At 33.4% G+C, this 26,835-nt stretch overlaps 1 protein-coding gene across 1 annotated transcript; it reads left to right on the top strand.

Moving 5' to 3' along the window:
* The first annotated feature begins 3,558 nt into the window (after positions 1–3,558).
* On the top strand, positions 3,559–10,653 carry LOC149232437 (cytokinin dehydrogenase 3-like). Its single transcript, XM_089379409.1, has 6 exons — positions 3,559–3,842; positions 4,064–5,016; positions 7,270–7,397; positions 8,518–8,793; positions 8,982–9,244; positions 9,737–10,653. The coding sequence occupies exons 2-6, from the start codon at positions 4,323–4,325 to the stop codon at positions 10,092–10,094; spliced, it is 1,719 nt and encodes a 572-aa protein (XP_089235535.1). The 5' UTR covers positions 3,559–3,842; positions 4,064–4,322; the 3' UTR covers positions 10,095–10,653.
* The last annotated feature ends 16,182 nt before the right edge of the window (positions 10,654–26,835 follow it).

Genomic DNA, 26,835 nt, shown 5'->3' with positions numbered 1-26,835 from the left:
TTTTGCCATAGATATTATTAACTTCTAAATAGACATTGCTAGGATACGATAGGTCAATACTACGATTTTGCCCATGATATTCTTATATATATATATATATATATATATATATATATTCTTAGATAAAAGTACCATAAGAACAATCCATCCATATATATATATATATATATATGAATTAATGTGCAAATTTATTTTTAGAGTGAAAAGAGATTTGATCTAGGGTGGTATTACCCAATCATAAGTAATGACAGTTTTTTTTGTTTTTTACTAGTAATTCTTAATTCTTCATTACTAATTATTTTCAATAATTTTTTAGAATAATAAACTCTCACTATTTATTTATATTTTTTTCCTTTTCCTAAAATCTCTTTTGAACAACACCATTATTTCCACAAACTATTCTTCTCACTCTGAATTACAATTATGGTAATTTGTATTTGGGAAAAATAATTTTATTTTATTAATAGTTTTTTAATATCTAATAATTATTATTCCAATTAATAAGTAATTTTAATTATTTAAATTATTATCAATAAAATAAAATAAAATAATAAATATATAAAATTTTAAAAATTATCTATAAAATTTATTCTTAAAATTATAATATATATAATCTTATTAAATTTTAATATAATATAATATTTTTCTGGTAATTTGAAAATTTTAATTTATATAATATCTTTAATAAAATCATTTACGTACAACCTCACTAAATTTCAACATAATGAAAACTTTCGTTTGTAAATCAGTAAGCGAATAAAACATTTGTACAAATATATTAAAGACTTTTCTCATAGAACTTTTCCAGTTTTTCCCCTGATCTTATTTGTTTTTATATACTAATTTTGTTATATAGAAAAAAATATCTTTATAGTTTTTACATATAATTAATAATTTATATATAAGGATGTCATATGAATTAATAACTTTGATTTTAAATGAAAACCGATATATATATATATATATATATATATAAATAAGGAAGACAAAATATTCTATGTTTCATAACTTTTACTCAAATATATTTTTATATCTATATTACCTTTTTCACTTGCCATAATTGGGACTTCAACCATGCAACCTTTCCTGGTCTATAAAGTGATTTCTATTTTTATATATATATTTAAATAGAAATAATCTTTCCTTATCTATAGAGTGATTTCAGTTTATATATATATATATATATTAAATCAAATCAAAGTTTATATATTAAATCAAATCAAAGTTTTTTTGTTATTTTAATTTTAGATGATATTTTGAAAGAAACATTTGAAATGCAACTTCATTGAATTTTAGATTTTTAATACAATAAAATTTCAAGTAATATGAAATGAAAAATAATCTAATATCATTTGTTGAAGTTATAAATTTTATTTTACATTTTAGTATAGAGTATACTTAAAATTAGGTTAATAATAAAAAAACTATTTTAATTTATAATAAAAAAACTATTTTAATTTAAGTCATAAAATGTTTATTTTATGTAAAATATTTTAATGTTAATAATTTATAATTTATATATTATTTAAAAAGATTTATGTATATATCATTAAAAATTATTTTTTTATAGTTAAAATATTTATTTGGTTTTATATATATTTTATTTAGCATTCAAAAATATAATTTAAACAAAAAGAAATAATACATTATATTTTAGTATTTTATACTATCAAGAAATTTGTACCCAAGAAATTTGATCTTTCTCTACTCATATCGAATCAGTACTTAAAGTAAAATCTGTACTTAAGATAAATTTATATTTGTACGCAATAAAATTGAATTGCAATTTCAAATGATGAATCTATATCAGTACACAGTAAAATTAAATTGCAATTTCAAATGATAAGGAACAACAAATATAAAATATTAAGTGGGAACTCTTTTTTTTTTTTTTTTTTCCCTGGGGTAGAATGGAAGGAAGTTCAATTCAACATATCAACAGGGCTCAAAACCAGCAGGCAGACTTGTTGTCAAAGGGGGGTTTTCAATCGGCTCTAGGTTTTTTGTTTATGCAGGTACCTTCTGAAGGGAAAATTTTCTCTATCCAGGAATTTTCTCTTCCTGATTTCTAATTTTAGTAAAGCAGTCCCTCAGATATGCACTAGTTTATTCCTCTTCTACCTTACATTCCCTCCTATTTTTATTATAAATGATGATGCATCTTATAGAAAAAATTATAAATGATGATGCATCTTATGAATTTTTCTATGTATCATTTCCTTGCTCCGCATCTGCCTCTCCTCTGTCTCTTTTATGAACAATGTAATCTTGAAGCTGGATGACAGTCTATGATCTGTCCTTTTTCGGGCAAATGTCTTGTCATTTTTTGGGATTATGCTCCATGCTTTTTAGCTCGTCAAATGGTCCAGACCTATATGAGTTATATTCAGAATGACAAGCAAATGTACTAATCTACCTCTTTATATATCTTATATAAAACGATCAAGATTTTTTCTTCCCGGGAAAAAAAATTAACCGGCAAAAAAATAAAAAAAAATAAAATAAAATTTTAAATTAACCGAGAGTGAATTGATATTTCATACAGATTATGGATTTCTCAAAATTCTGCAGATTTATCAACAACTTCTCCCTTTTTCAATATTTAATACAGATTATGGATTTCTCAAAATTCTGCAGATTTATCAACAACTTCTCCCTTTTTTAAGTTCTGAAAATTCTGCAGATTTATGAACAACTTCTCCCTTTTTCAAGGTTTTCAGCGCAGAGCGATGAAGTATTTAAAATTCCAAGCTCATGATTTTGGAGATATTTTGATAATATCCACATCCGTACCTGCAATTACCAAATTCAGAAAAAAATGTGACATTCAAGGATTGCATAATATGGATGTCGCAGAGGGTTTAGAGGTTGCTGATTTTATTTGAGAATCAGAATCTCAGATTGCAGTTGATTTCATGCTCAATTTCAGCGAAGATTGTTAAAACAAATTATTCGAGATCCCATGGAACTTTTTACTACTCTGATGTATGTGGGTCCATTCGAAGAAACCTCCACGGTTTAACAGTATAATTAATGTTAGATTTGTTCAGGAATTCAAAATTCATTAAAAAGAAATTCTTAAGATCATTTTAACCCAGATATTTTCAGCCGTGAAAATATTTGATAAATCTGGTATCTGATGGTAAAATTGTGGAGGAGGTGAAGAGACGGAGGCTTCGTGAGTTATTGGGCATTAATTTCATTTGATTTCCCTGTGTTCCCATCATTGGAATTAAGCAGGAATTTGGGTCTGTGACTGTGGTTGTCCAGCGTGCCTGAAGAGAGGAAGCTGAGGCGGATGCGCGTGATCAGCAGTACTCCGAGTGTCAGGATTCGCAAAGGACACAGTGGAGAAGAGGAGGAGCGTTGGATATTCGTGTAGTTGTCGACGTCGGCATTGCAGGACTAAAAGTCGAGGAATGGATGATGGAGGGGGGAGAGGAGGGGACATGGAATGAGACGGGTGGGGCAGCCAGTACGAAAAATAGCTTTCACAAAATCTAGGCACCGCGATTCGAATCTGCGTCTCAGAGAAGAATCGGTGATTGCGTAACAGTGGGGCGACGACTTCCACGTGCTTTTCGCGCCCACTTCTTCAATGCGAAAAGGAAGGGCAATTTGGGTGTGGGGAGACAAATTAATGGCGTTTATGGCACAAGCTGACAGCTTTAAGACAACATTTTGCACCTACCTACTACTACCATCTCTGCTGCTCTGTGTTGGGGATTTTGTCTCGATGGCGCAGCAGGAACAGCAGTAGCAGCAGCAGCAGCGCCTGCTTTCGGAGATAAGGAGATCCGCATAGCCTTTTTTAGTGTCGACTTAAAATATCTGAATTTCAGGTTATGAGAGTTGATATTTCTGAGTAAGTTTTGTGATTCATAATGTTTATAAAAGGCTTTTTTTCGGATGAATCACATATATAATGTTTTAGTATATTGTAATATGGTGTTGTGAAAAATCCAAATATATTCTCAAAATTGCTTCTTTTCATTAAAAAATCCAATTTTCCATCATTAAATTGCTTGGAACTGTTTAATATACGTTTAATCTGCTGGATCAGTGAATTGACTGTAAGCAACTGGTACAGTACACACGGGCGCGCGTATGCACATGGGGAATTCGGAAGCATCCGCCAATTATGACCATTTACGCGTCCCTCAGTTGGTCCTCTAAGCTATTGCTACAGGGGGTTCAGACGTCTGGAGCACAGTACCCTAGAGGATCGCGTTTAGCAGACTAAATCTCAACAGAATTTTGCCTGCTTTTCTCCCAATATAACCTCCTCTCTCTCACCGGCTTCTGTTCTGATTTTTCCCGCAATGGGGTCTTGCAATGGCCGTTTCTCAGCTCTGATTTTGATTTCCATGACTCCGCCTCCTTCTCGTGTCGGCGTCCTGATCTCGCTCTTTATAATGTCTCTGTTACTGTGTATTTCGGCGCCCTGCATGCACAGCCCTGCGGCTGCCCTGATCGGATTGAGTCGCTCTGAGAAATACAACACAGACGGGCAAGATCCGTGCCGTCTATCGTTCCTGGACACGGCGGCGGCGGCCATCGACTTCGGCAGGATTTACCATCACAATCCCGCGGCTATCCTCCGGCCGGTGTCCGCCGAAGAAATAGCCCGTTTTCTGCGGGCTATTTATGCGTCGAGGGCGCTCGCGACCGGCTATCGCCAGGAATACCTCACCGTTGCTGCCAAAGGCGCCGGTCACTCCATCCATGGCCAGGCGCAGGCCCCCGATGGGCTCGTTATTGAGATGTCTTCTCTCAGAGGCGTGCGCATTCATGTCGCGGACGGCGCCGGCGGCTACTCGTACGCCGACGTTGCCGCCGGAGAGCTCTGGGTGGACTTGCTCGCAGAGGCGATGAAGCTTGGCCTCGCGCCTCGATCGTGGACGGATTACTTGTATCTCAGCGTCGGCGGGACTCTGTCGAATGCAGGTATCAGCGGGCAGACATTTCGCCATGGGCCTCAGATCAGCAACGTCCTGCAACTTGACATAATCACAGGTGAAAAAATTTACACAATTTATGTATTATGTTTTCTTTATTAAAATTCAAAAGTGTGTTTTCTAAGAATATGTATTTATGTTTTCGTAATTAAATACTATTAAAGGTAAAGATTTATGAATTATTAAATCAGGCATAAATCAGGCCTCATGGGTCGAGATCAGTATAGGTTGGATTTACTATAAGAGGCATCATTTGCCTCTGACTCTCTTTTTTTTTTTTTATATATTTTTTTATATTTGAGTAATGATTTACTATAAAAGGCATCATTTGCTATATTACTTTTTATGTTAATAGGAGGTATTATTGGCCTATAATTATTGATTTATTGGAGCGATATTATTTGCCTATGATTGTTGGTAGGTTAGAGTTATAATTTGGAATAATTATTAGGTTAGTAAGAGACTATGATATATTGATATCATATTGGAGCAATTATGGCAGGAGAGGAGATTATGATATGATGGAATAAGTACTATGCTTTTATACAGAATTAATTATTTGTTGTCAATTTAATAATTAAAATATATTAAAATAATTATGATATTAATAAAAATATTTATTTGTAATTATTATTTAAATATTATAATGAGGAAATAAGTCAAAAATGTTAAATTAATTTATAATAATAATTATTAATATAAAATAATATTATATTAATAAAAATAATGTACAATTATCAATATATATTAAAATAACTACTTTATTAATTAAAACACTTCGATAACTCATAAAAAGAAGTCTATTACATTGAAATAACCCTATTAAAAGTATCCATCCTTAACATATTAACCAATATATCATTCCTTATTATTAAAAATGTAAAGATTATGATATATTAAAATTTATACTATTTAAAATATAAAGATTATGTAACTTATATATTCTCACTTAACCCATATAAAATACTATTTTTTGATAGGCTTCCATAAAAAATGTGAAGGTACTGATCAGAAAACGTTGATTGATAAAGACAGAGCCCAACCTGATTATGACCCTCATTAGCATCTGAGGATGGATTTGAAAATATTTTAGAAATCTAATGGATAAAAGGTACACAACACCAATGACCTAATTACCCAAATAGTACACCAAGGACTCAAATAGTTACTGGGCAATTAAGAAGTATCCAGCAAAGGATGGCCAAATAACCCAAATAGTATAGCAAGGAGTACACCAAGGACTCAAATAGTTACTGGGCAATTAAGAAGAATCCAGCAAAGGAGGGCCAAATAACCCAAATAGTATAGCAAGGACTCAAATAGTTACGGGCAATTAAGAAGTATTCAGCAAGTATTCAGCAATTCTGTGCTTTGCTGTATATCATGGAATATATTCGATGGACCTGTGTATATATCATCTCAAATCTGAAGACTTACTGCATTTAGTGAAACACTGTTGACTTGAATTTCAATAAACATGTATATTGAAAACAAGTCTTGTCTGCTATACAGTGTTTTAATGTTTATTGTCAGTTTTGATTTCTCAAGTTGGCAGTAGGATATTTGAATCTTGAACATATGGGAGGGACCTAAAAATTAGTCCAAGAATGATGGAAAACACTGGTGGCTCTAATAGTTACTGTACAAAGAGCAGTTTAGATTACCTTAATAGGTCAAATTGTCTTCACAAAATGTTGACCAACTAGTCTTCACAAAATGTAGACTAACAACTTTGGTCTACTGTATAAATGATAGTGTTCAAATGTTTGTTTTCGTTATTTATTTCATCAGTTTAGCACTGAGGGAACAGAGAACTAGTCACTAACTTGTTTTCCTGCTAAGAGTGTGGATTTGTTCTTCTACATGTTTTATAGAAGAATGGTGGAAAATACTAATGGTCTTAATAGTTACAGTCTAATTGGGGTCATTATTTTTTCAGAAAATTTGAATTTGGATTTCAAAAAACAGGTAAACCAACTATACCTAAATTTATTTTAATTGTAAATTTGAGAATTGGAAATCTCAATAAAGTGGACTTTACAAAAAAAATAATAGTTTCAGGACTTCACTCATATTGCTTAAATTTTTAATTTATTAAAATATTTACAATCAATCCAGATGGAACAACTTACAAAGTTATGGACAACTTACAAATTGATTCCAAACATTAAAACTCTAGAGGCCGAAATTGATAATGAGACTGACCAACCAACCACTAGTCTTCTTCATATATACTGTTCAAAATGTTTGTTTTCTATTTTGATTTCTCAAGTTTGGCGCTGAGATATTTTGAATCTTCAATGTATGACAGGGACCGGAGAATTAGTCACTTGCTCTCCTGCTGAGAATGCGGATTTGTTCTACGCTTCAATGGGAGGCCTTGGCCAGTTCGGCATCATAACCCGAGCTCGGATTATCCTCGAACCAGCTCCTCAGAAAGTAAGATTCCACACTTACCATGCCAGTATCATTTACTTTGCATAGCGATTCAAGTAGCCGTTGGAACCCATCACAGGAAAGATTGCGTAGATTGTTTGGTTGGCTTCTGTGTTTTGCAACTTTTCTCAGTCGCGGACAAGGCTTATCTTTTCCATAAAACTATTGCAGCAGAGAAGTGCATGGCGCTATTTTGATTCCTGTAGGTTCCAAATCGATCACGTCCAAAGCAGAAATGTCCAATTAAAGAGGCGGGATTAGTTTTTATATTGTGATTTTTTTGGGTGAAATTGGGTGATATTATTAAATGTTTCATTATTTAGATTATATTTTAGAATGTAAAATTGATTTTATTTCAGAAACATTGAAATTCTTAAATTTAACCCATTAAAATTATTATTTTTTAGTTATTTTGGGAAAAAATAATTAAATTAAAATACAATAATTACTCAAATTAACATAAATCTATTTACTGAACAGATTAATATAAATCTATTTTAACTTGTTTTATAAATTTATAAAACTTAAATTATTAAATTTATATTGGAATGATGAAATTAAGCATTTTTCATTTATTTTAGATTTATTAAAATTAATATAATTTTAGTATTTCTGAAATTTACATTTATGAAAGTTAATATAATTTCATAATTTTGAATTTATTAATTTATATAATGTCAAGATTAAATTATTTAATTAAAATTTACTTTTCTTAATTATATTATTATTATTATTATTTTATTATATAAATTATTTTTTTTTAGATTTTTAAATTTTATTAAAATAAATATAAATTATTTTAATTATTATTATTTATTATTATTTTTATGTATATAAAGAAGATTTTTTTTTAGATTTTTAAATTTTATTAAAATAAATATAAATTAATGAATAGAAGTGGTTTCTGGGGGCATGGAATTTAAGTAGCACTGTGATTGTGAAAGTGATGGGTATACTCTTAGGTCACTGCTTCCTCTAAAAGCCAAATTTATCTTATAAAATAAATAAATTATCTGTAAATTTTTCTCTCATATTTTTGGGTTTAGTTATACTGAATTGTGCATTTGCACAGCTCAACACAACAAATTTCTGTGCATTGACTGTGTTTTTTTTCATAATTCAGGTGAAATGGGTTAGAGCCTTATACAGTGATTTCGAGCAGTTCACAAGGGACCAAGAGCTCCTGGTGTCCATGGACGATGGCGCGGCATCTGTAGATTACTTAGAAGGCTTCGTGGTCGTTAACAACGAAGCAATGCGCAGCTGGTCGATCTCGTTCCCCACTGACACACCGCTCGATGACAGTGTCTTCAACGACGCTGGAACCGAGATTCTGTTTTGTATTGAGATAGCAAAGTACTTTACACAATCCGACGACGAGACAGCCGATGTCGACAAGGTATATACTTACATACTTTGTTCCAATCCCGAAATATCTTATCAATCTTCTGTTCCTCATCCCCACGAATGTTTCTGCCATTTTTCCAGGTCATGGGGCGGATTATCTCACATAATTTGTTCCAATACTGAAATATCTTATCAATCTTCTGTTCCTCATCCCCACGAATGTTTCTGCCATTTTTCCAGGTCACGGGGCGGATTATCTCGAGATTGAGTTTCATTCCTGGGTTGATTTACAGCGTGGAGGTACCCTACGCCGATTTCCTGAACCGAGTACGAGTGGAGGAGTTGAACCTGCGATCTCGCGGCCTCTGGGACGTCCCGCATCCATGGTTAAACATGTTCGTTCCACGGCGCCAGATTCAACGTTTCACCACTTCTCTGCTCAAGATCATGTCTCCGGACACTGTCAAGGGCCCGATACTCGTCTACCCTGTGAAAAGAAGCAAGTAAATAACTAACAGAAGTTTTTCATTTTCGTTCTGTTGGAATTTGATGATATAATTTTTGGTAAAATTATGGTGTTGTTGTTGTTGTTTTTTTTTAACTGAAAAATGTTGTGTTGTTCTCAGTTGTTATTGTGTTACACAGGCTTGTTGGGTTAGTTCGATTGGTTGAGTCCTTATTGTTAAGTGCTTTGATTGGGAGGTTACAAGGTGAATTTTCCTAGACTGCCCTTGGGGTTAAGACCTGATAGTGACCCTGATAGTCTGGCTGACAAGATTTAATAGTCTGGCTGACAAGATTTGATTCCCTTCCTGATTGATCTGCCCAGATTTTGATTCCCTTAAAAATTTTATTATAAACAAATTTTCTTTAATAAAAAAAAATTAAGAATCTCGAACTTGAACTCATCATCAGTTAATTATTTCATAAAAGTAGATATAGTTAACTGAAATGCAATTAAGTGTATGTTAACCGTGTCATTAACCATGGTGCAGGTGGAATACCAACATGTCTGCAGTAATACCTGAAGACAAAGACGAGATCTTTTACGCAGTGGGCGTTCTTCGATCCGCGGACCCACTGTGCTTGGCCGGGTCTTCCTGTTTAAACGATTTGCTATCACAGAACCAGCAAATAATCGATGTATCGACAAACGCAAACGAGATTGGCAACGATAAGAGCGAACCAGGCATGGGCGCGAAGCAATACTTAGCCCACCATTCCCAGGAATGGCAGTGGAAGAATCATTTTGGGAGCAAATGGGGAATATTTCTGCAGAGAAAGGCGAGATACGATCCTCTGAACATTCTCGCTCCAGGACAAAGGATTCTCAATAGAAACCACCGAGCATGACCTGACCATGATGATCTGTCCAAGGAAACCAGAGATCTCGCTAACAGCAAGGCCAGTAGTATAATGAATACAGTAGAATATTATATTTTTGTTTCTGTCCTCACTGTAAGATCCCTGGCACATAATTACAATAAAATTTATACTAAACTAAACTTTTTGGCATTACCCCAAGGTTTTCTCCATACTTTGGTCCATTTATTAGGCCAGCTCACAGTGTGGGTACAAGCCAGTCTGCAATTGCAGTTCAGCAGATGCATCATCGCCTGTAAAAACAGTTTCACCGATCTATTTTTACAGTGTAGAGCATCTTCAGGCACAAGGACTACAGTATCAGTATAGTTGCTGAGCTGAAATTCGCGGATGATTTGTACAGGAGAATTAATGTAATACAACAGGATATTTTTACTGTATAAAGCATGAACCGATCACATGGACACTAAAGTTAGCGATGTATTTATTTCCATTTCAGGACGAAATTTGTTTCTTTCTGCAACGATTAAGACATATGAGCAGACATATGAGCAATTTGCAGACATTAAAGGTTACAGTCTTTTCTCAACTTGCACCTGTCGGATCACAATCAACTCTAGATTTCTGCGGTTGCATAGGAAGTAGGTAATGCATGGGGATATCCAAAGGGTAGATGGATCCTGTGTCTCAGTTTTGTGAGAGTTTTTCATTAAAAAAATTACATCGATACCAATTCTTATCCAAAAGTCAAAACACGGGTTCGCCAATCCCCATGCTCAAAAAATGAGAATCGCAATCAATTAATTAGTTGTTTATTTGTTTAACAAAAATAAAATGAGAATCGCAATCAATTAATGCAGTTGTCTATAATTTGTTTAACAAAAATTTATTTTGGATTTCAGTCAAAATTTTTGGAATTTATTGGAATCGCAAGTTTGATAGATGTTTCTGCACAATGAAAGCGACAGGGGTTTTAGGGTGCTGAATCCAAATATGCAGTTGAAAAAATTTTAACTGCAATAAATCAAATTTAACTTCAATTTCTTATTCCGTCATCGATCTAAAAATCTATAGACAACTCCTCAATTAATTATTGTTTATTTATTTAACAAAAATATATTTTAGATATCAGTTTTTTGGATTAATCATATCATTAAGATTTGGTTGATGTTTCGAAAACCAAAATATTAACTTGGTTAAAAAATTCGACTAAATCTGACTGGTCAAATTAGTCTAAACAACTAATATTTACATCATGGATCATAGAATTTTTAGATCTAACTAAATTATATTTGTTTAAAAAAAATACCACATTTTTTATTAAACTTGATAAAAAAAATTAAAAAATTTGTATTTCTCTCACTCAATTTCAGAAACAGAAATTACTGATAAGACTTGTATTCATATTATTTATATCTTCTAAATTTTAATGATAAAAATAAACCACAGTTTTATTAAACTTCTCCCGCTTTTTATAATTTTTATTTCTCTTCTTTTAAATCTAAATTATTTAAATTCTTTACTTTATATCGAAATTAAGAAATTCTTAAATTATAAAAATAAATGCCATACTTCAATTTTATTAAGTTCTCACAACCTTTATCATTCTTACTTCCTTCTTCCATTAAATTAGATCATATATCTAAACTCTTTACTTTACATCAAAATTGGTTAACTAAAGTTCAACGTCTGTAAAACCTTTTTGCCAACCTACTTGACAATTAATTCTTTATTCTATTACTAATTCTTCTATATTTATAAACCATTGTATTTACACACTGTCCTGTCTAATAATCTACTATTCATCCTTACAAAATATACTCAATGTAAATGGTGAGATGAATACAATGTTTATAGTGTAATAAAGGTTTTGAAAGGTTTTACAATTTATGCATGGTTCATATTTATGTATTCCACTATCTTATAAGAAGGTTGGAGAGGGTTTACGTATTTATAAGTTATTTTATTTATATATTTTTCTATTTAAATTTGTACATTTTATCCTTATAAATGTAAATAGTTAAATAAATATAATAGTGTAATGACGAGATGAATATAATGTTTATGAAGTAATAAATGGTTAAAAGTATTTATAATGTTTTTAAAGTTTATATTTATGTGTTTCACTTTCTTATAAAATGTTTATGAAGTAATAAAGGTTAAAAGTTTTTATAATGTTTTCAAAGTCTATATTTATGTATTTTACTTTCTTATAAGAAGGTTAAATAGTTTTACCATGGTCCTATACTCAATATTTATCTATTCCATTCCATTCTTTCATAAGTATTTCTTTAATTTCTCCCAAGGTCCATATTTATGTACTCCACTCTCTTACAAGAAGATTCAGAGGGTTATACAAAAGCTGGAAAGTTGATATTTATGTAAACCACTTTGTTTTATAGGTATTTAATTAACTTCCCATGGTTCATATTTATGTACTCCACTTTCTTATAAAAAGGTTTAGAAGGTGTCCATATTTATATACTCTACTCCTTCATAATTATTCCCTTAATTTCAAACATTATGTTGCTCTTTGGAAAATTATTCTTACATTGATGTGATTATGCATTATAATATATTGTGTTTACTATATCTCTTGTGGTTAGTTATGCATCTAATGGGCATAGAAAATATTGAATCAAATAATCTGGTTGATTATGCATTATTGTATATTGTGTTTATCACATCTTTTGTGGTTAGTTATAAAACTAATGGGTATATAATATATTGAATCAAATAATTTTGTAGAGAGTCTTGTGTGTAGATAAGTAAAAAAAAAAAAATTATCATCCTAGTTGGGTTGCATTTTCTCACCATTGTCTTGTGGTCAGTTATTCAATTAATGGGTATAGAAAATATTAAATCAAATAATCTTACTGAATTTAGGCTTCTATGATTCATATCAAATTTATAGAGAAGATTTTTCAGTAAAAGTCACATTGTAATTCATTTGTCGACGTGTTTAGAACCAACCACTGTGGTTCACAGTCAGGGCAAGTTGAAGAACTAGATCATGATTACAAATTAAATAGAGAGAGAAAATCGACTATATTTGACGAGGAAACATATTTTTTAAAACTAATAATGGGATAATAGGTATATACAAAATTAACTCATTTCATATAATAAAAACTTATATTATTATTATATTAGGAAATAATAACCAAAACTATCAAATTTCATTAAATTCATAAACTAAATATATGTATAAATATTTAACTATTTTTTTTATAAAGGAACAAACATATTAAATATGTATTTGGAAAAAAGGTTAGAGTTATATGGAGAAAGTAAATTTGTTTCAAATTAGTTTGTTAATTCTTTTCTTAATTTTCATTATTTATATTTAGAGGAATACCAAGATAATTAGATCTTGTTTTAGGTATAGAATTTTATTATTAATTTATAAATTATGTTATAGGCTAAAATTTATAATACTTATTTAAATAAAAACATTATAACATTAATTTAATGAAGAAGAAATGAAACAGAACGTCTAATAGTAAATACAAACCAAAAAACTCGAAAATCAAAGAGGAGAGAGGGAATAAGAAGAAACCAGAGGAAGATGGGAAAAAAACAGAAAAGACCATACTAAGAAGGAAAACATAAGGGGCGGGGAAGGGGGGGAATATTGAATCAAGTAATCTTATAGAGAGCCTTGTGTAGATAAGTAACAACAAATATTTATCATCCTAATTGAGTTGCATTTTGTCACCATTATCTTAATCTAGAGGATGTCAAAGTTTTTGATGACATGGATTACCGTGACTTCTTGTTCTGACTTAAGGTGGGGGGCATTAGAAAGAAAGGACAGGGATCAAGAGCTGCTAATAGGTATACAAAATATTGAATCAAGTGATCTTGTAGAGAGCCTTGTGTAGATAAATAACAACAAATATTTATCATCCTAATTAAATTGCATTTTGTCACCATTATCTTAATCCAGAAAATGTCAAAGTTTTTGATGACATGGATTACCATGACTTCTTATCTTGACTTAAAAAAAAATTATCTTGGTTATTTTCAATAAATAAAATTTACATTTAAAAGTCAACCATTTAATCCTTAGACTTTCAAAACTTTTATGACAGACCTCTTATTGTGACTATTTAAAAGATTTTACTATTTTAAATATATAGTTTCCTCTATCATTGGATATAAATTGTCAATGCCAATAACAATATAAGTATGGAACGCGAGGATAGGAGTACGGTATATCATGTAAGCCTCCAATTTTGACTATTTTATTGTGACTATTTAAAAGATTTTACTATTTTAAATATATAGTTTCCTCTATCATTGGATATAAATTGTCAATGCCAATAACAATATAAGTATGGAACGCGAGGATAGGAGTACGGTATATCATGTAAGCCTCCAATTTTGACTATTTTAAAGGATTTTACCGTTTTAAATATATAGTTTCATATCACTAGGTAGAAATTGATAATGCCAATAATATAGGTATGGTAGGGTAGGTTGGGAGTGAGGTATTACCTGTAAAACCATCCATTCGATCCAATTCCATTGATGTGAATTTTATTTGAAATTATTTTATTGTCTCAAATTGCTAGAGTGGACGACAAAAGCCATTGTGTTTGATATTTAACCCTTATATTTCTAAAATGAGAAATAATATGGAAGCATTTCTCTTCCATTTCCATTAATGTAATTGATTTTTTTCCCTTTTAGATGTTTGAAATAATGGAAGAGAAGGTGAAAGATATTTTAATCAAGAACATTTAGTTGATTCTTTATATATATGGGTTAGTGCAAGATAATGTTACTCAATTATGACATGTTACTTGCAATGTACATTTGAAATACATAAATATAATCACTAAAAGGAATTATTGGAGGTATTTACACAACTTTTTAGGGCATCATGTAAAAAGATGAGATGTAGACAATGAAGTTGTCTTTCTCAATATGTAGCTTTTATATATGGAAAACTGGAATAACATAAAAAATGGTGTTTTTCGAAGATTGGTATGTTATTTTCTCTCTAAAACATAATGCATATATTCACTTTAGGCCCTAGGTTTGGTATGTAAATGATGGAATTTTAAGAAAAGAGACATAGTGAATTGAGGTGAGTGTTAGGCACCACTATGAGGGACTTACAAATTCATAAATTTTTATTTATTTATTTATTTATTATTATTATTATTATTATTTTTCACTATGTAAATTCTCTTTTGATTTAAAATAGGTCAACCAATCAAATATTATAGTGGAAATAAAAGCCCAATTATTTTTATAAAATTTGATATATTTCCAAAAAAATTAAATAAAAAATAAAAAACAATAATTGATCTCTCAAAAGGATATATGTTTAACATATACACACATATTTGTATAAGTATGTTGAGTTTGAACAGGTAGAGCAAATCCAGAATCATGGTTGAAAATTGGAAAGTTGTAAAAATTGATGTGTTTTGGTTTATGTAGACTGAACCAAGAGATTTGTCAATTCGAACCTAAAGCCAAAGAGACCATGCCATCCAACATGTAATTGAACAGAGTGTTCCCACTAAATATTTTTTGAAATTAATAATAAATGCGCATTATTAAGGCACAACTATTTTATTAATGCACATATCTTATAATAACACACGTGTTATACAATGCAAATACATTCTATAATGCACATATGTTTGTTTCTCCATCTCTAACCATCTTTCCCAACTCTCCTAGGCCCCCATGCCTGTCTCCCTCTTTTCCCTAACCATCCCAACTCTTTTTCTCTCTCTCCCTCTCCCTCTCTATCCCTTTATGTCTCTCTCTTCCTATGTCTTCCTTCTATCTCTATCTCTCCTCATAATCCCCCCATCTCTCTTCCCTTTTCTATCTCCCCCACTTTATGTATAAATATTTCTATCTCTCTCCTTATTCCCTCCCTTCTTTATCATTTCCTTTTCCCTCTCTCTCCCTTTCCCTATTCCCTCCCCTCTTTATCATTTCCTTTTCCCTATCACTCTCTCTCTCTCTTTCTCTCTCTCTCATTTTTTCTCTATATTTCTTTGTTGCTATGTCTCCATCTCTCTCTCTCTCTCTCTCTCTCTCTCTCTTTGTATCTATCTATCTTTGTTGCTATGTCTCCATCTGATATCCACCCCTCTCTCTCACTTTCTCTAAGCCTCCCCTCTATGTCTACCCCTTTCCCTATCCCTTTCTACCTCCCCCCTTTTCATTATCCTTGTTTCTATCTCTCTCCCTTTCTCTGCCCCGCCTTTATGCTTTCCTTTCCCTGTCTCTCTATTTCTTTCTCACAATCCCCATCTCTCTCTACCCCTTTCCATATCTCTTTAACTCTCCCCATCTCTCTCTACCCCTTTCCATATCTCTTTAACTCTCCCCATCTCCATATCCATATTTCTATCTCTCTCCCACTTTCCCTACCCACCCCGTCTCTCTCTCTTTAATGCACACTCTCTCTAACCCCCATTCCCCCTGCTCTCTCTCTCTCTCTCTCTCTCTCTCTCTTGCCACCTCTCTCCCATTCCTCTCTTCTCTCTCTTTCTCTTGCCCTTGTATCTCTCTCTCTCACTCTCACTCTCCCCTTGTCTATCTCCCTCCTACATCCATCGTTCTCTCCCCCCACTCTCTCTCCCTTTCCCTCTCTCTCTCTCTAAAATACACACAATCTTTCTAAACCCTCTCTTTTTCCTTCTCTCTCTCCCTAATCCCTTCCCCACTCTCCCTTCTCTCTCCCTCCCTCCCCCCTCTCTCTACTTTTCTAACCCCATTTCCCTCATTCTCTCTCTCCATGTGTCTCCCCCTAAATACCCCTCTCTATCCATGTTCTTTTCTCCATATCTAACTATATTTCCCAAATCTCTTTGTCCCCTCTCTGGCCCCCTATTTTGTAACCCTATCGTAATCTCTCTCTTCCTATGTCTCCCATCCTATCTCTCATTCTTTCTCCTCCTAAGCCCCCCATCTCCCTATCTCTCTTTCCATTTATCTTTCCCTTTCCCTATTCTCTCATCTCTCTCTTCTTTTCCCCATCTGTCTCCCCCCATCCCTCTTCCTCCTCTTTCTCCCTATGTCTCCCTCTTTTTTTTCTCTCCCCCCATCTCTCTCTCTCATTCCCTCACTTTCTTCCTTCCCCCATCTCTATTTGGAAACCACGAAAATATTGAGAGGGGAATGGAGAGGAGGGGGGGGGGGGGGGGGTGAATTAGTATTTTATAACTTTCAACAATTATTTAGTTAATTAAACACATTCAATAATACGCTAGTGAACTAATCACATAAGGTTTAAACAAAATATATTTATGTGGAAACTCATAAGGGAAAAAACCACAAATATTCTTTTTATTATAAACTAACTCCAATTTTACAATAGATTATGTAGGCACAAACCTACAAGAGGTTCCAACCCCCTTTTCTTTGCAAGCTACCACTTTTTGGAAACACCAACTCCCTGATATTTACAGGCACCAACCTAAAGGAGACTTCAATCTCATGATCTACAAGTACCTACTTGTTTTTCCTATCAAATCCCTTTTTCATTTAATTTCAAACTCAAATTTGAGTTGGATTTGATGCTATTTAATTAAAATATCACTGACACCAATGTTAATTCTCATATATACTTGTATTCTTTGATCTATTATTTACAACAACCTTTCTTTATTTTATTCTATGATTCAATTGAAGTTCCTTACCATAACAACTTATGCTTCACTGATCTACTTTTTGATACAATTTATTTTCTGTAATTAATTCTCAATGCTTCAAATCTACAATTGTTAAACTCACAACGACTTCATATCTCAACTCATCTTCACATCCATCCTTTGAACAATACTTATCTTCAACTTTGTCTCATGTTTGCTTGTCTTCTTTCTACAACTTATCTCCCCTTTTCTCCTTGTTCTATTCAAGATGCCTATGCTTTTGCATGTTAATAATAGGTCCAACTATTCTATTTGCATGGGAACTACAACTCTCACATTATTTTCCTTCTTTTATAGACACAGCTACTCAGATCTGTCCCAAACGAACTTTAATAATTCAACCTTTTAACTGAAATTTGGGGCTTAAGGGCACCAAATTTTCAATCATAGCCCTTTATTTCCACCTTCCTTATGCATATGACTAAGAGCTATAACCTAAGGTTTAATATCCGTAGGTGGTGAACCCTGGACTGATGCAATTCAACCTTTCTCCATTATAACAAAGTTTTGATGGAGTTCAATTATCTGAGCCTTCTTCAACCCACACACTTTATTCACAACAGATCTAGTCTAGGTCCAAATATCCTCACATCTAAATTAAATTTGGGGATTTTATCCCAACTCATTGCAACAACATTGCACAACCACCTACTCAAATGGCTGAATGATTCTTATTCCATGAGGCCTATGTCGATTCCTGATATGGGGATCTAGGGATTTACTCCCCACTTTGTTCGTAACAACACTACACCTCCATTTGGTTGAATGGATGGATAAATATTTCCACCTTGCACTAAGTCTTGGATCTAGAAATATAAGATTGAATTCATTCTTCACCTTCCATCCACTTTCTTGGCCTTAACTCCAGATGCCTAGATGGTCTTATGCTTCCTGAATCCAGAAGCATGGAAAATTGCCAAATTTCTCAACATTGTGAAGCCATGCAAAACTAGCTTCTTGGTGTAAATATCGAGATAAGCCACACCATCTTCCATGTCACTGCAACATAATTTTCCATGCCATTTCTGTGCCACTTATCATGCCATGTCACTTCCATTTCACTCTCTTCCACTTGTCATGCCACATCACAACCACATGTCACTCGAAAAAGCCCCCCTTGGCCAACCAAAAATGCCAAATCCACCTGCTACATGTCATGATCACAAGGTGCCATGTAATCATCTTGCCATCTATCTTTACCTCATTACTTTTCCATGTCATCACAGTGCCATGTGTCCTCACCTTAGGGTGCCATGTCATCGACTTTCCACCTGTCTCTGTTATTTGGTGTGATGTTTGCTGCCACATTGTATTAGGGTCCACCTCTAGTTTGGCATTGGGAAATATTGTATTTTGCATTTTTATCTGTGTATTACCTGTTGCACCTCCCACACCTCGAATGCCCAAATAAGCTGTAAGGCCCAAATTGATCTGACATTTGCACATCCGACCTGCTCAAACAACATCTGCCTAGCTCAACACTTGGATGGATGAATAAGGTGGAAATATGTCTGTTGTGGTACCATGCCTAGACTCCAACTCTTCAAACACAAGTTTTCTTCATTCTCGGGGAGTTAGAATAAGTGCGATATACCATTGTAAAGCTCTCTAAGAAGGCTCTTTTACCAATCATTTTCATGCTCTTTTGAACAAGGTACATGTAGAAAAAAGTTCTTCACAGATAGGCTACTCATTAAAAAACTAAGATATCAATGACATCATAAGCTTAACACATTGTTAATAGACTCAACATGCTGCCCTGAGATTGACATCACTTGACATCAATGCCTAGAATTTGACATCAATGACAACAACTACCAACATACTCAACAATCTCCCCCTTTGGCATTGATGGAAAAACCACCAAACATTTCTTGTCATTGATGGATTTAGGCTTGATTCCCCTTCTCAGGCTACTAAATCTCCCACTACCTCTTATAACTCTTAAATCCCATTATTTTCTCACTTTCCCTCTTGATTTGAGTTGCCAATTTCTTCTAATTATTCTCTTTGCTTTAAGGCGTAAATGTCTGATCATTTCCCCCTTTGGTATCAATGGAAAACGACTTTAGTTTCTCCCTTGGATTGAATATGTCAGGTTTCTTATTTAAATTTCTATTGAATATAATGATTTCTTTCTCTTTAACCAATTTATACTTGAAGGAAGACATAGAAAACAATTATGGGACATGAAAAATTTTCCATTTCATCATTATTGTAGTGCACTTTGATTGCCATAAATCTGTACTAATCATGCTGAAATTGAAGCTCCCCTTGAGCTTAGTCTTGTTTATTCTCTCTAACTTCATGGCATGCATCTATCCTTGACATATGTGGACAACTGACCTCTTTTCTTGTGAAGGAAACTAGTGAAGAGATGAGTGAGACATCACTCCCAACTTTTCCCTCAAATACTCAAAGTGATATTAGGTGAGAGGCGTAGTGAATACATCGAGAACTTGTTCCTAAGTTGATATATAATCCAACCTCAGAATCCGATCAACCACTTGTTCTCTAAGAAACTGACATTTTGTTGGGATATGTTTAGTTTTAGAATGAATAAGATGATTTTTAGACATACTTATAACACTTGTATTATCACATACATTGGGATTTGGTCCATTGAACATTACCTTCATGTCTTGAAAGGTTTTTTTTATCCAAAAAACCTAAGTGCAACATGTAGTAGTTTCTATGTACTCAACTTCAACAATAAAAATTGAGATATAAGTTCATTTTTTGATCAGCCAAATCACCAAACAATTCCCTAGGAAAAAAGCACCACCACTTGTGCTTTTCTTATAATCTACACTTAAAACCCAATTAGCATATGTGTATGCAATTAATGAGAAGTTTTGACCCTTTGGATACCATAGAACTAAGTCCATTGTGGCCTTTAGATATCTGAAAATTCTTTTTGTAGCTAATATATAACTCTCTTTAGGGGCTGATTGATACCTCACAACTACACCAACAACTTGAAATATGTCTGACCTTGAGGCTATTAGGTAGAAGAGGCTAGCAATCATAGATTTGAACATTATTTAATTTATCTCTTGAGGCTATCATATTTTATTAGTTTACATCGAGTGACCATGGAGTACTAACAAGTAACATTCTTCCATTCCAAACTTTTTTAACATTCATTTGAGGTACTTGCCTTCGGAAATGAACATGCCTTTTGTTGATTGTGTAATATGTAATCTAAGGAAGAATGAGAATTCCCCAAGCATAAACATCTCAAATTCATCTTGTGTTTAAACTACAAAATTTTGCTTTAGTAAATTTGCATTACTACCAAATATTATGTCATCAACATAAACAATAATAACCAAAATATTTTCATTTTCAGATTTGATATACAAATTACTATCAATTGTCCCTCTTTTGAAGCCTTTCTATTGTAGGTGTTTGTCTAATATGGAATACCATGCCCTTGGTGCTTGCTTTACTCAATCTAATTCCTTTTTCAGCCTGCACACATCCTCAAGATTTTCTGACAACTAAAAATCTTTAGGTTGTTCCATATAAGCTTGTTCTTCAAGTTCTCCATTCAAGAATATTGATTTTACTTCCATCTGATATACCTTGAAATTCTTGTGATTACAAATGCTAAAAACATTATTATTTCAAGTTTCTTCAAATTTTATTCCTTGAACTTGAGCATAACCTTTGCATACTAATTTGACATTATTTCTAACAACTTGTCCATCCTCATTTAAGTTTTTCCTAAAGAACCATTTTGTGCCAATTGCATTTTTATTTATTGGTCTTGCAACTAATTCCTGAGTATGTTTTTTTCTCAATATGATCTAATTTCTCATTCATGGCATTTATCTAATGCTTATCTTAACTTTCTTGAGAAAAATGTTTGGTCTCAATCATGCACAACATAGAAATATGTGCTTGGATGGAGGCATTTATTATCTTTCTTCTAGTTTGAACTCTTTCTTCCTTATTACCAACAATTTGATTTGTAGGGTGATTCTTTTGTACATACCTTGAGGGTGTTTTTGGATTAGAGAACACTGCTTCTTCTTCATATTATTCTCTTAATTCTTTATGTGGTTCATATTCATATTCGTTATTGTCTAATGAAGTGGGATTGACTGCTTTCTTTTGAGAGGTAAATCATCATCCACCTTCACATCAATGCTGTCAACAATATTGCATAATCTATTATGTATCCAGATCAAAATGACACAAAAGCATAAGAAAATATAGATCACCAACTTGATAATAATCGATTTCGATGGGGAAACCTCCTTTTACATCACATAAATGAAAAATTCTTGGATGAATCAAATGACAAGACCTACTTGGTATATATAAAAGTCTAAAGGGTCAAAATATAATCAAGGCCTACATAACAGTAATAATGTAAGGGCACAAAAATAACAATAGTGGGCTTCTATGGGGCAAAAAAATAACAATATAGGGGCTACACTAGTATGATAGGGACATAACACACTGCTCTCCTTCAAAAAAGTGTTTTAGCAGGTAAGTTCTTACACTTAATGAGATACTTTGAAATTAATTTATTATGTAGCTTCCATATTTTTTCCATGATTACTTCAGGCTCCAATATGATATTTCGTTCCTCGTCAAGTTCTAGTAATATAGTTTGAAATGGGAGCTTGTCACCTATAACCTAAACATGGACAACTTGGTATACTCGTGAAGATGCACGCACCTCCAATTTGTATGCCATGGTACTAATCTTTTGCAACACCTTATAAGGATCATAATACTTGGGAAATAATTTATTATACTTATTATCTTACTTGAGGGACATTTTTTGTATGGTTGTAGCTGTAAAAATACCCAATCACCCATGTCAATACTTATTTCACTGTGATGTTGATCTACTTGTTGTTTCATTCGATTCTATGCGAGAGTCAAGTTATCCTTTAAGGGTTGGAGAACTTCATGTTGATGCTTGGTGTGATATTCCACTGCTTGAACCTTAGAATTTTCTATTAGAGAAAATGCGGGGTTGGTGGATGGCATCCATAAAGTACCATAAATGGGGTAATTTTTGCTGAAGTATGGAAGTGTTATACCACCATTTTACTAGAGGTAACCAATTGAAGCAATGTGTTTGTTTATAAGACCCAAAGCAATGAAGATTTCCTTCCAAATATTTTTTCACTATCTTAGTTTTCCCATCAGATTGGGGATGATAAGATGAGATATGAGCCAATTGAGTACCAATATTAGAAAATAATCCTTTACAAAAATTTCCACTGAAAATGGGATATTTGTCACTTACAAAAATCTTTACGTTTCCTTGTAGCTTTTGAACTGTATCCATAAATGCATTAGTGACTGTACTATCTTTGAAAGGATGAGATAATGCACAAAAGTGTGCATTCTTGGAAATTCTATCAACTACCACCACGATGACACTATTTCCTTTAGACTTGGGTAGACCTATGGTAAAATCCATTGAGACCTCTTCCCAATGATGAATTAGAATGGTTAATGGTTTTAGAAGACCTAGTGTCTTAATTGTCTCGACTTTATTTTGTTGGAAAAACAAACATTCTGACACAAATTTTTGAACATCATATTTAAGGGCATCCAAAAAAATTCCTTCTTAACCCTGTGGTAAGCTTTTAAAAATCCTTACTGCCCTCCTATAGGAGAGATTTGTAATTTTAAAAGAACCTTTTGTTTAGGTTGGTAGTTCTTACATAGATATAAGCTATCTTTGTACCATGTTGAATAGTTTTTCCAGATAAACGTATAAGATGCATTGGGATCTTGCTGCAACTTTTGAATGAGTGTCCATACCTCTTCGTCATTCTTCCATTCATCCCTTGCTTTTGTTATCCAATCATGTTGGATAATAGAAATGACATTGAGAAATGTCTCCACATCCTCATCCCTTCTTGACAGTGCATTTTCAACAACATTTTTATTCCCTTCTTTTGTAAATGATTTCAAAGTCATAACCCAACATCTTTGTGCCCCATTTTTTCTGCTCTTCCAAAGATAATATTTGTTCCAAGAAGTATTTAATACTATCATGATTTATTTTTACCTTGAAGTGTCTTCCCATTAGGTAAGGGCGCCACTACTTCATGACATTTAGTATTTGCAACGTTTCCTTCTCATAGATAGGTTTACGTAAATTCTTTCCCTTGATTGGATGAATTTAAAAAATAATGGGTCTTCCTTCTTGCATTAAAACAACACCAATGCCATTTCTTGAGGCATCGTATTCGAAAATATTTTTTTTTGTGAAGTCTTGTGTAGCTAACACTAGAGCTTGACACATTACCTCTTTAAGATGTTCAAAGGCCTTTGTTGCTTCTAGATTCCAAGAAAATGCATCTTTCTTCAGTAATGTTGTTAGAGGTGCTACTATTTTCCCATAATTCTGAACAAAATTGTGATAATACCTTTTCAACCTAATAAATGCTCGAGGATGACTTAAGGTTGTGGGGATTTTCCATTCCTTGATGGGTTTAATTTTGTTAAGGTATACCTTAACACCATTATGAGATACAATATGACCCAATTATTCCACCTCCTATACCCTAAAGAAAAATTTGGAGGGTTTTGCATACAATTGTTTCTCCTCCAATAGTTTGAGCACCTTGTCAACATGTTGAACATGATCTTTCCAAGAGCAGATTAGTATATCATAAAAAACACTAACACAAGTTTTCGAAGGAAAAATTTGACAGTGGAATTCATCAAACCTTGAAATGTGGAAGGTGTACTAGTAAGGCCAAAATACATAACCAAAAATTCATAATGACCTTCATGTGTTCTGAATGTTTTTTTTCTTCAGAATGTCTTCAATATTCATTCTAATTTGATGATATCTCGAACGAATATCCAACTTGGTGAAGTAAATTTCTCCATCTAATTCATCCAATAATTCATCAACGACAAGAATGTGAAATTTATCTTTAATAGAGAGCTTGTTGAGCTCCCTATAATCTAGACAGATATGCCATGATCCATCCTTCTTGTGTACTAATACTATAGGAGAAGAGAAAGAACTTTGGCTAGGTTGAATTATACATGCCTCTAGCATTTCTGCAACCATACATTCACTTTCACTCTTTTGGAAATATGGATATATGTAAGTTCTGATGTTTGGAGGAACACTTCTTGGAATCAAGTGAATAAAATGATCATGATCATCAATATGTGAAATACCTTTAGGAGTCTCAAATACCTTGGAAATATTATCAAAGACTGTTGGAGATCTAGAGAAATGGATGACTAAGATGTTTGAACATCTAGTGAGATTAATTGTGCAATCACCCCTTATTTTTCCTTCTCTAAAAGATTTGTCATGCCATTAGAGCTGATTATCTTCCCAGGTTTCACTGTGATACCCCTTAATTCAATTTCCTTTCCTTCACAAAAAAATTTCAAGAAAATTTCTTGAAAATTAAAAGTTATCGTCCCCAAAGATCGTAACCATTGGAATCATAATACGACACCAACACCACCCATTGGAATGAAAAACATTGAAATATTCAATTCATATTCCCCCATGGCTTGATTGATATTATGGAACTTTCCTAAGAAATTTATAGTTCCTCCATTCGCAACGATCACTTAACACTCTTGATCCAGGTGGATATTGGTGGCCACCTGCCAAGTCCACTTGGACCCCCACCATTATTTCTTTCAGATTTTCAGTTTCCTTAATTGTAGCACAGTTTACTATTTTTAGCAGTTTTTCGGGTCCTGAACTTTCGGAGCCGTTTTGAGGCCCTAAACGACGTTTTTTGGGAAAACTGGGAGTAACATGGGTCCATGGATCGATGTTTCTATTCCAAAATTTCTAGTTCTCAGATAGATCTTTCTAACAAGATATTGTGCGCGTCAAATGGAATCATATGCCAAAGTTACGACCCCAGGAAGTTGATGTACCAATTTGCCCAAACAGGGTCCACAATTTGGCGTTTCATCTTCTAAGGTTAGGTTTTTGGATGTTTAGGGTTTTCTATTATTTCTCAACAATAAATAGGCCTTTGAGCCTCATTATAACACAGTTCAGAGACATGTAGCTGCCACATCTCTTCTCAGAGATAAGCTACCATCACCCTTTGTTGTTTGTAAGCATATTTCAATATTTTACATTAATGAAATGAAGTATTATTTCTGCTACACCTCTATGTTTATGGTTATCTCTGTAATTTGTTACATTCCCGTTTAATCCAGATCAGTTTGTTTTTTCTCTTTTTTCTTTGCATGTCCCCAATGAGGTCGTGATATAAGGAGTTAGGGCTTGAACTGGTCGAACCTTTTCAAGACCAGCCTCGCAAATCCCGAGGACCTCCCATGGCAGATGAAAAGAAATACGAGGGGGTAGGAGATCCTACCAAAATCTTGCTCGAAGAAGCCCTCGAGTGACAAAGGAACGCGATGCTGGACAAATTTGCCTAGATCCTTCAGCGACTACCCAGGGGTGACACATCGTCTTCTAACATCTACTCTAGAAATGCCACACCATTTAAGGTACAAGTTAATTTTGAAATCCCCATATTCAAGGGTCAAATAGATGCAGATGCCATTGATAAGTGGTTAAATTTGCTAGGGGGTTATTTTTTTGTTCATGATTTTTCTAGTTGGGAAAAGATTATTTTCGCTCTTCTCAAAGCAGCCCCCCACGTCAAAGGATTGGTGGGAAACCTACTGTGAGCAGAAGGATGAAAGTACAGGCTCACTATTTTCAGCCGCACCCACTTGAGATTCATTCTGGGATGCCATCAAGGAGCAGTAATACCATGTCAGAAGCTATGAGGATCAATACATAAAGTGGACGACGCTGCAATAGGGATGGGACCAAGACGTGCCAGAGTTTACCAATATTTTACATACCCTTCGCACAAAGTTGGGTATCAAGGATTTAGAGCAACATTTGGTACTCAAATACCGTGGCTGCCTGTACAAGTACATCCAAGAAGAATTAGAATTCCTGAACATCCCCTCGCTCGGCACGACATACAGATATGCCATCAAGGTCGATAAAAATTTTAAATAGAAGAAGCGATACTTTGGATCTGCAAATCTGAAGCAAGGTAAATGTGCCCCAAAACCGTAGAACAAAA

This window comes from Pinus tabuliformis, chromosome J, assembly GCF_031772625.1.
Source record: "Pinus tabuliformis cultivar Carrire ecotype Pingquan chromosome J, CPIR1, whole genome shotgun sequence".
Lineage (NCBI taxonomy): Eukaryota > Viridiplantae > Streptophyta > Pinopsida > Pinales > Pinaceae > Pinus > Pinus tabuliformis.
Note: the sequence above shows the minus strand (reverse complement) of the source record. Positions and strands in the feature narration are given on the sequence as shown.

Bases quoted from the DNA above. Each gene is read 5' to 3' on its own strand.
- LOC149232437 (XM_089379409.1), top strand. From the start codon at position 4,323: ATGGGGTCTTGCAATGGCCGTTTCTCAGCTCTGATTTTGATTTCCATG. The intron at 8,794-8,981 runs GTATATACTTAC...CCATTTTTCCAG, and splicing joins AGACAGCCGATGTCGACAAG to GTCACGGGGCGGATTATCTC. The intron at 9,245-9,736 runs GTAAATAACTAA...ACCATGGTGCAG, and splicing joins TACCCTGTGAAAAGAAGCAA to GTGGAATACCAACATGTCTG.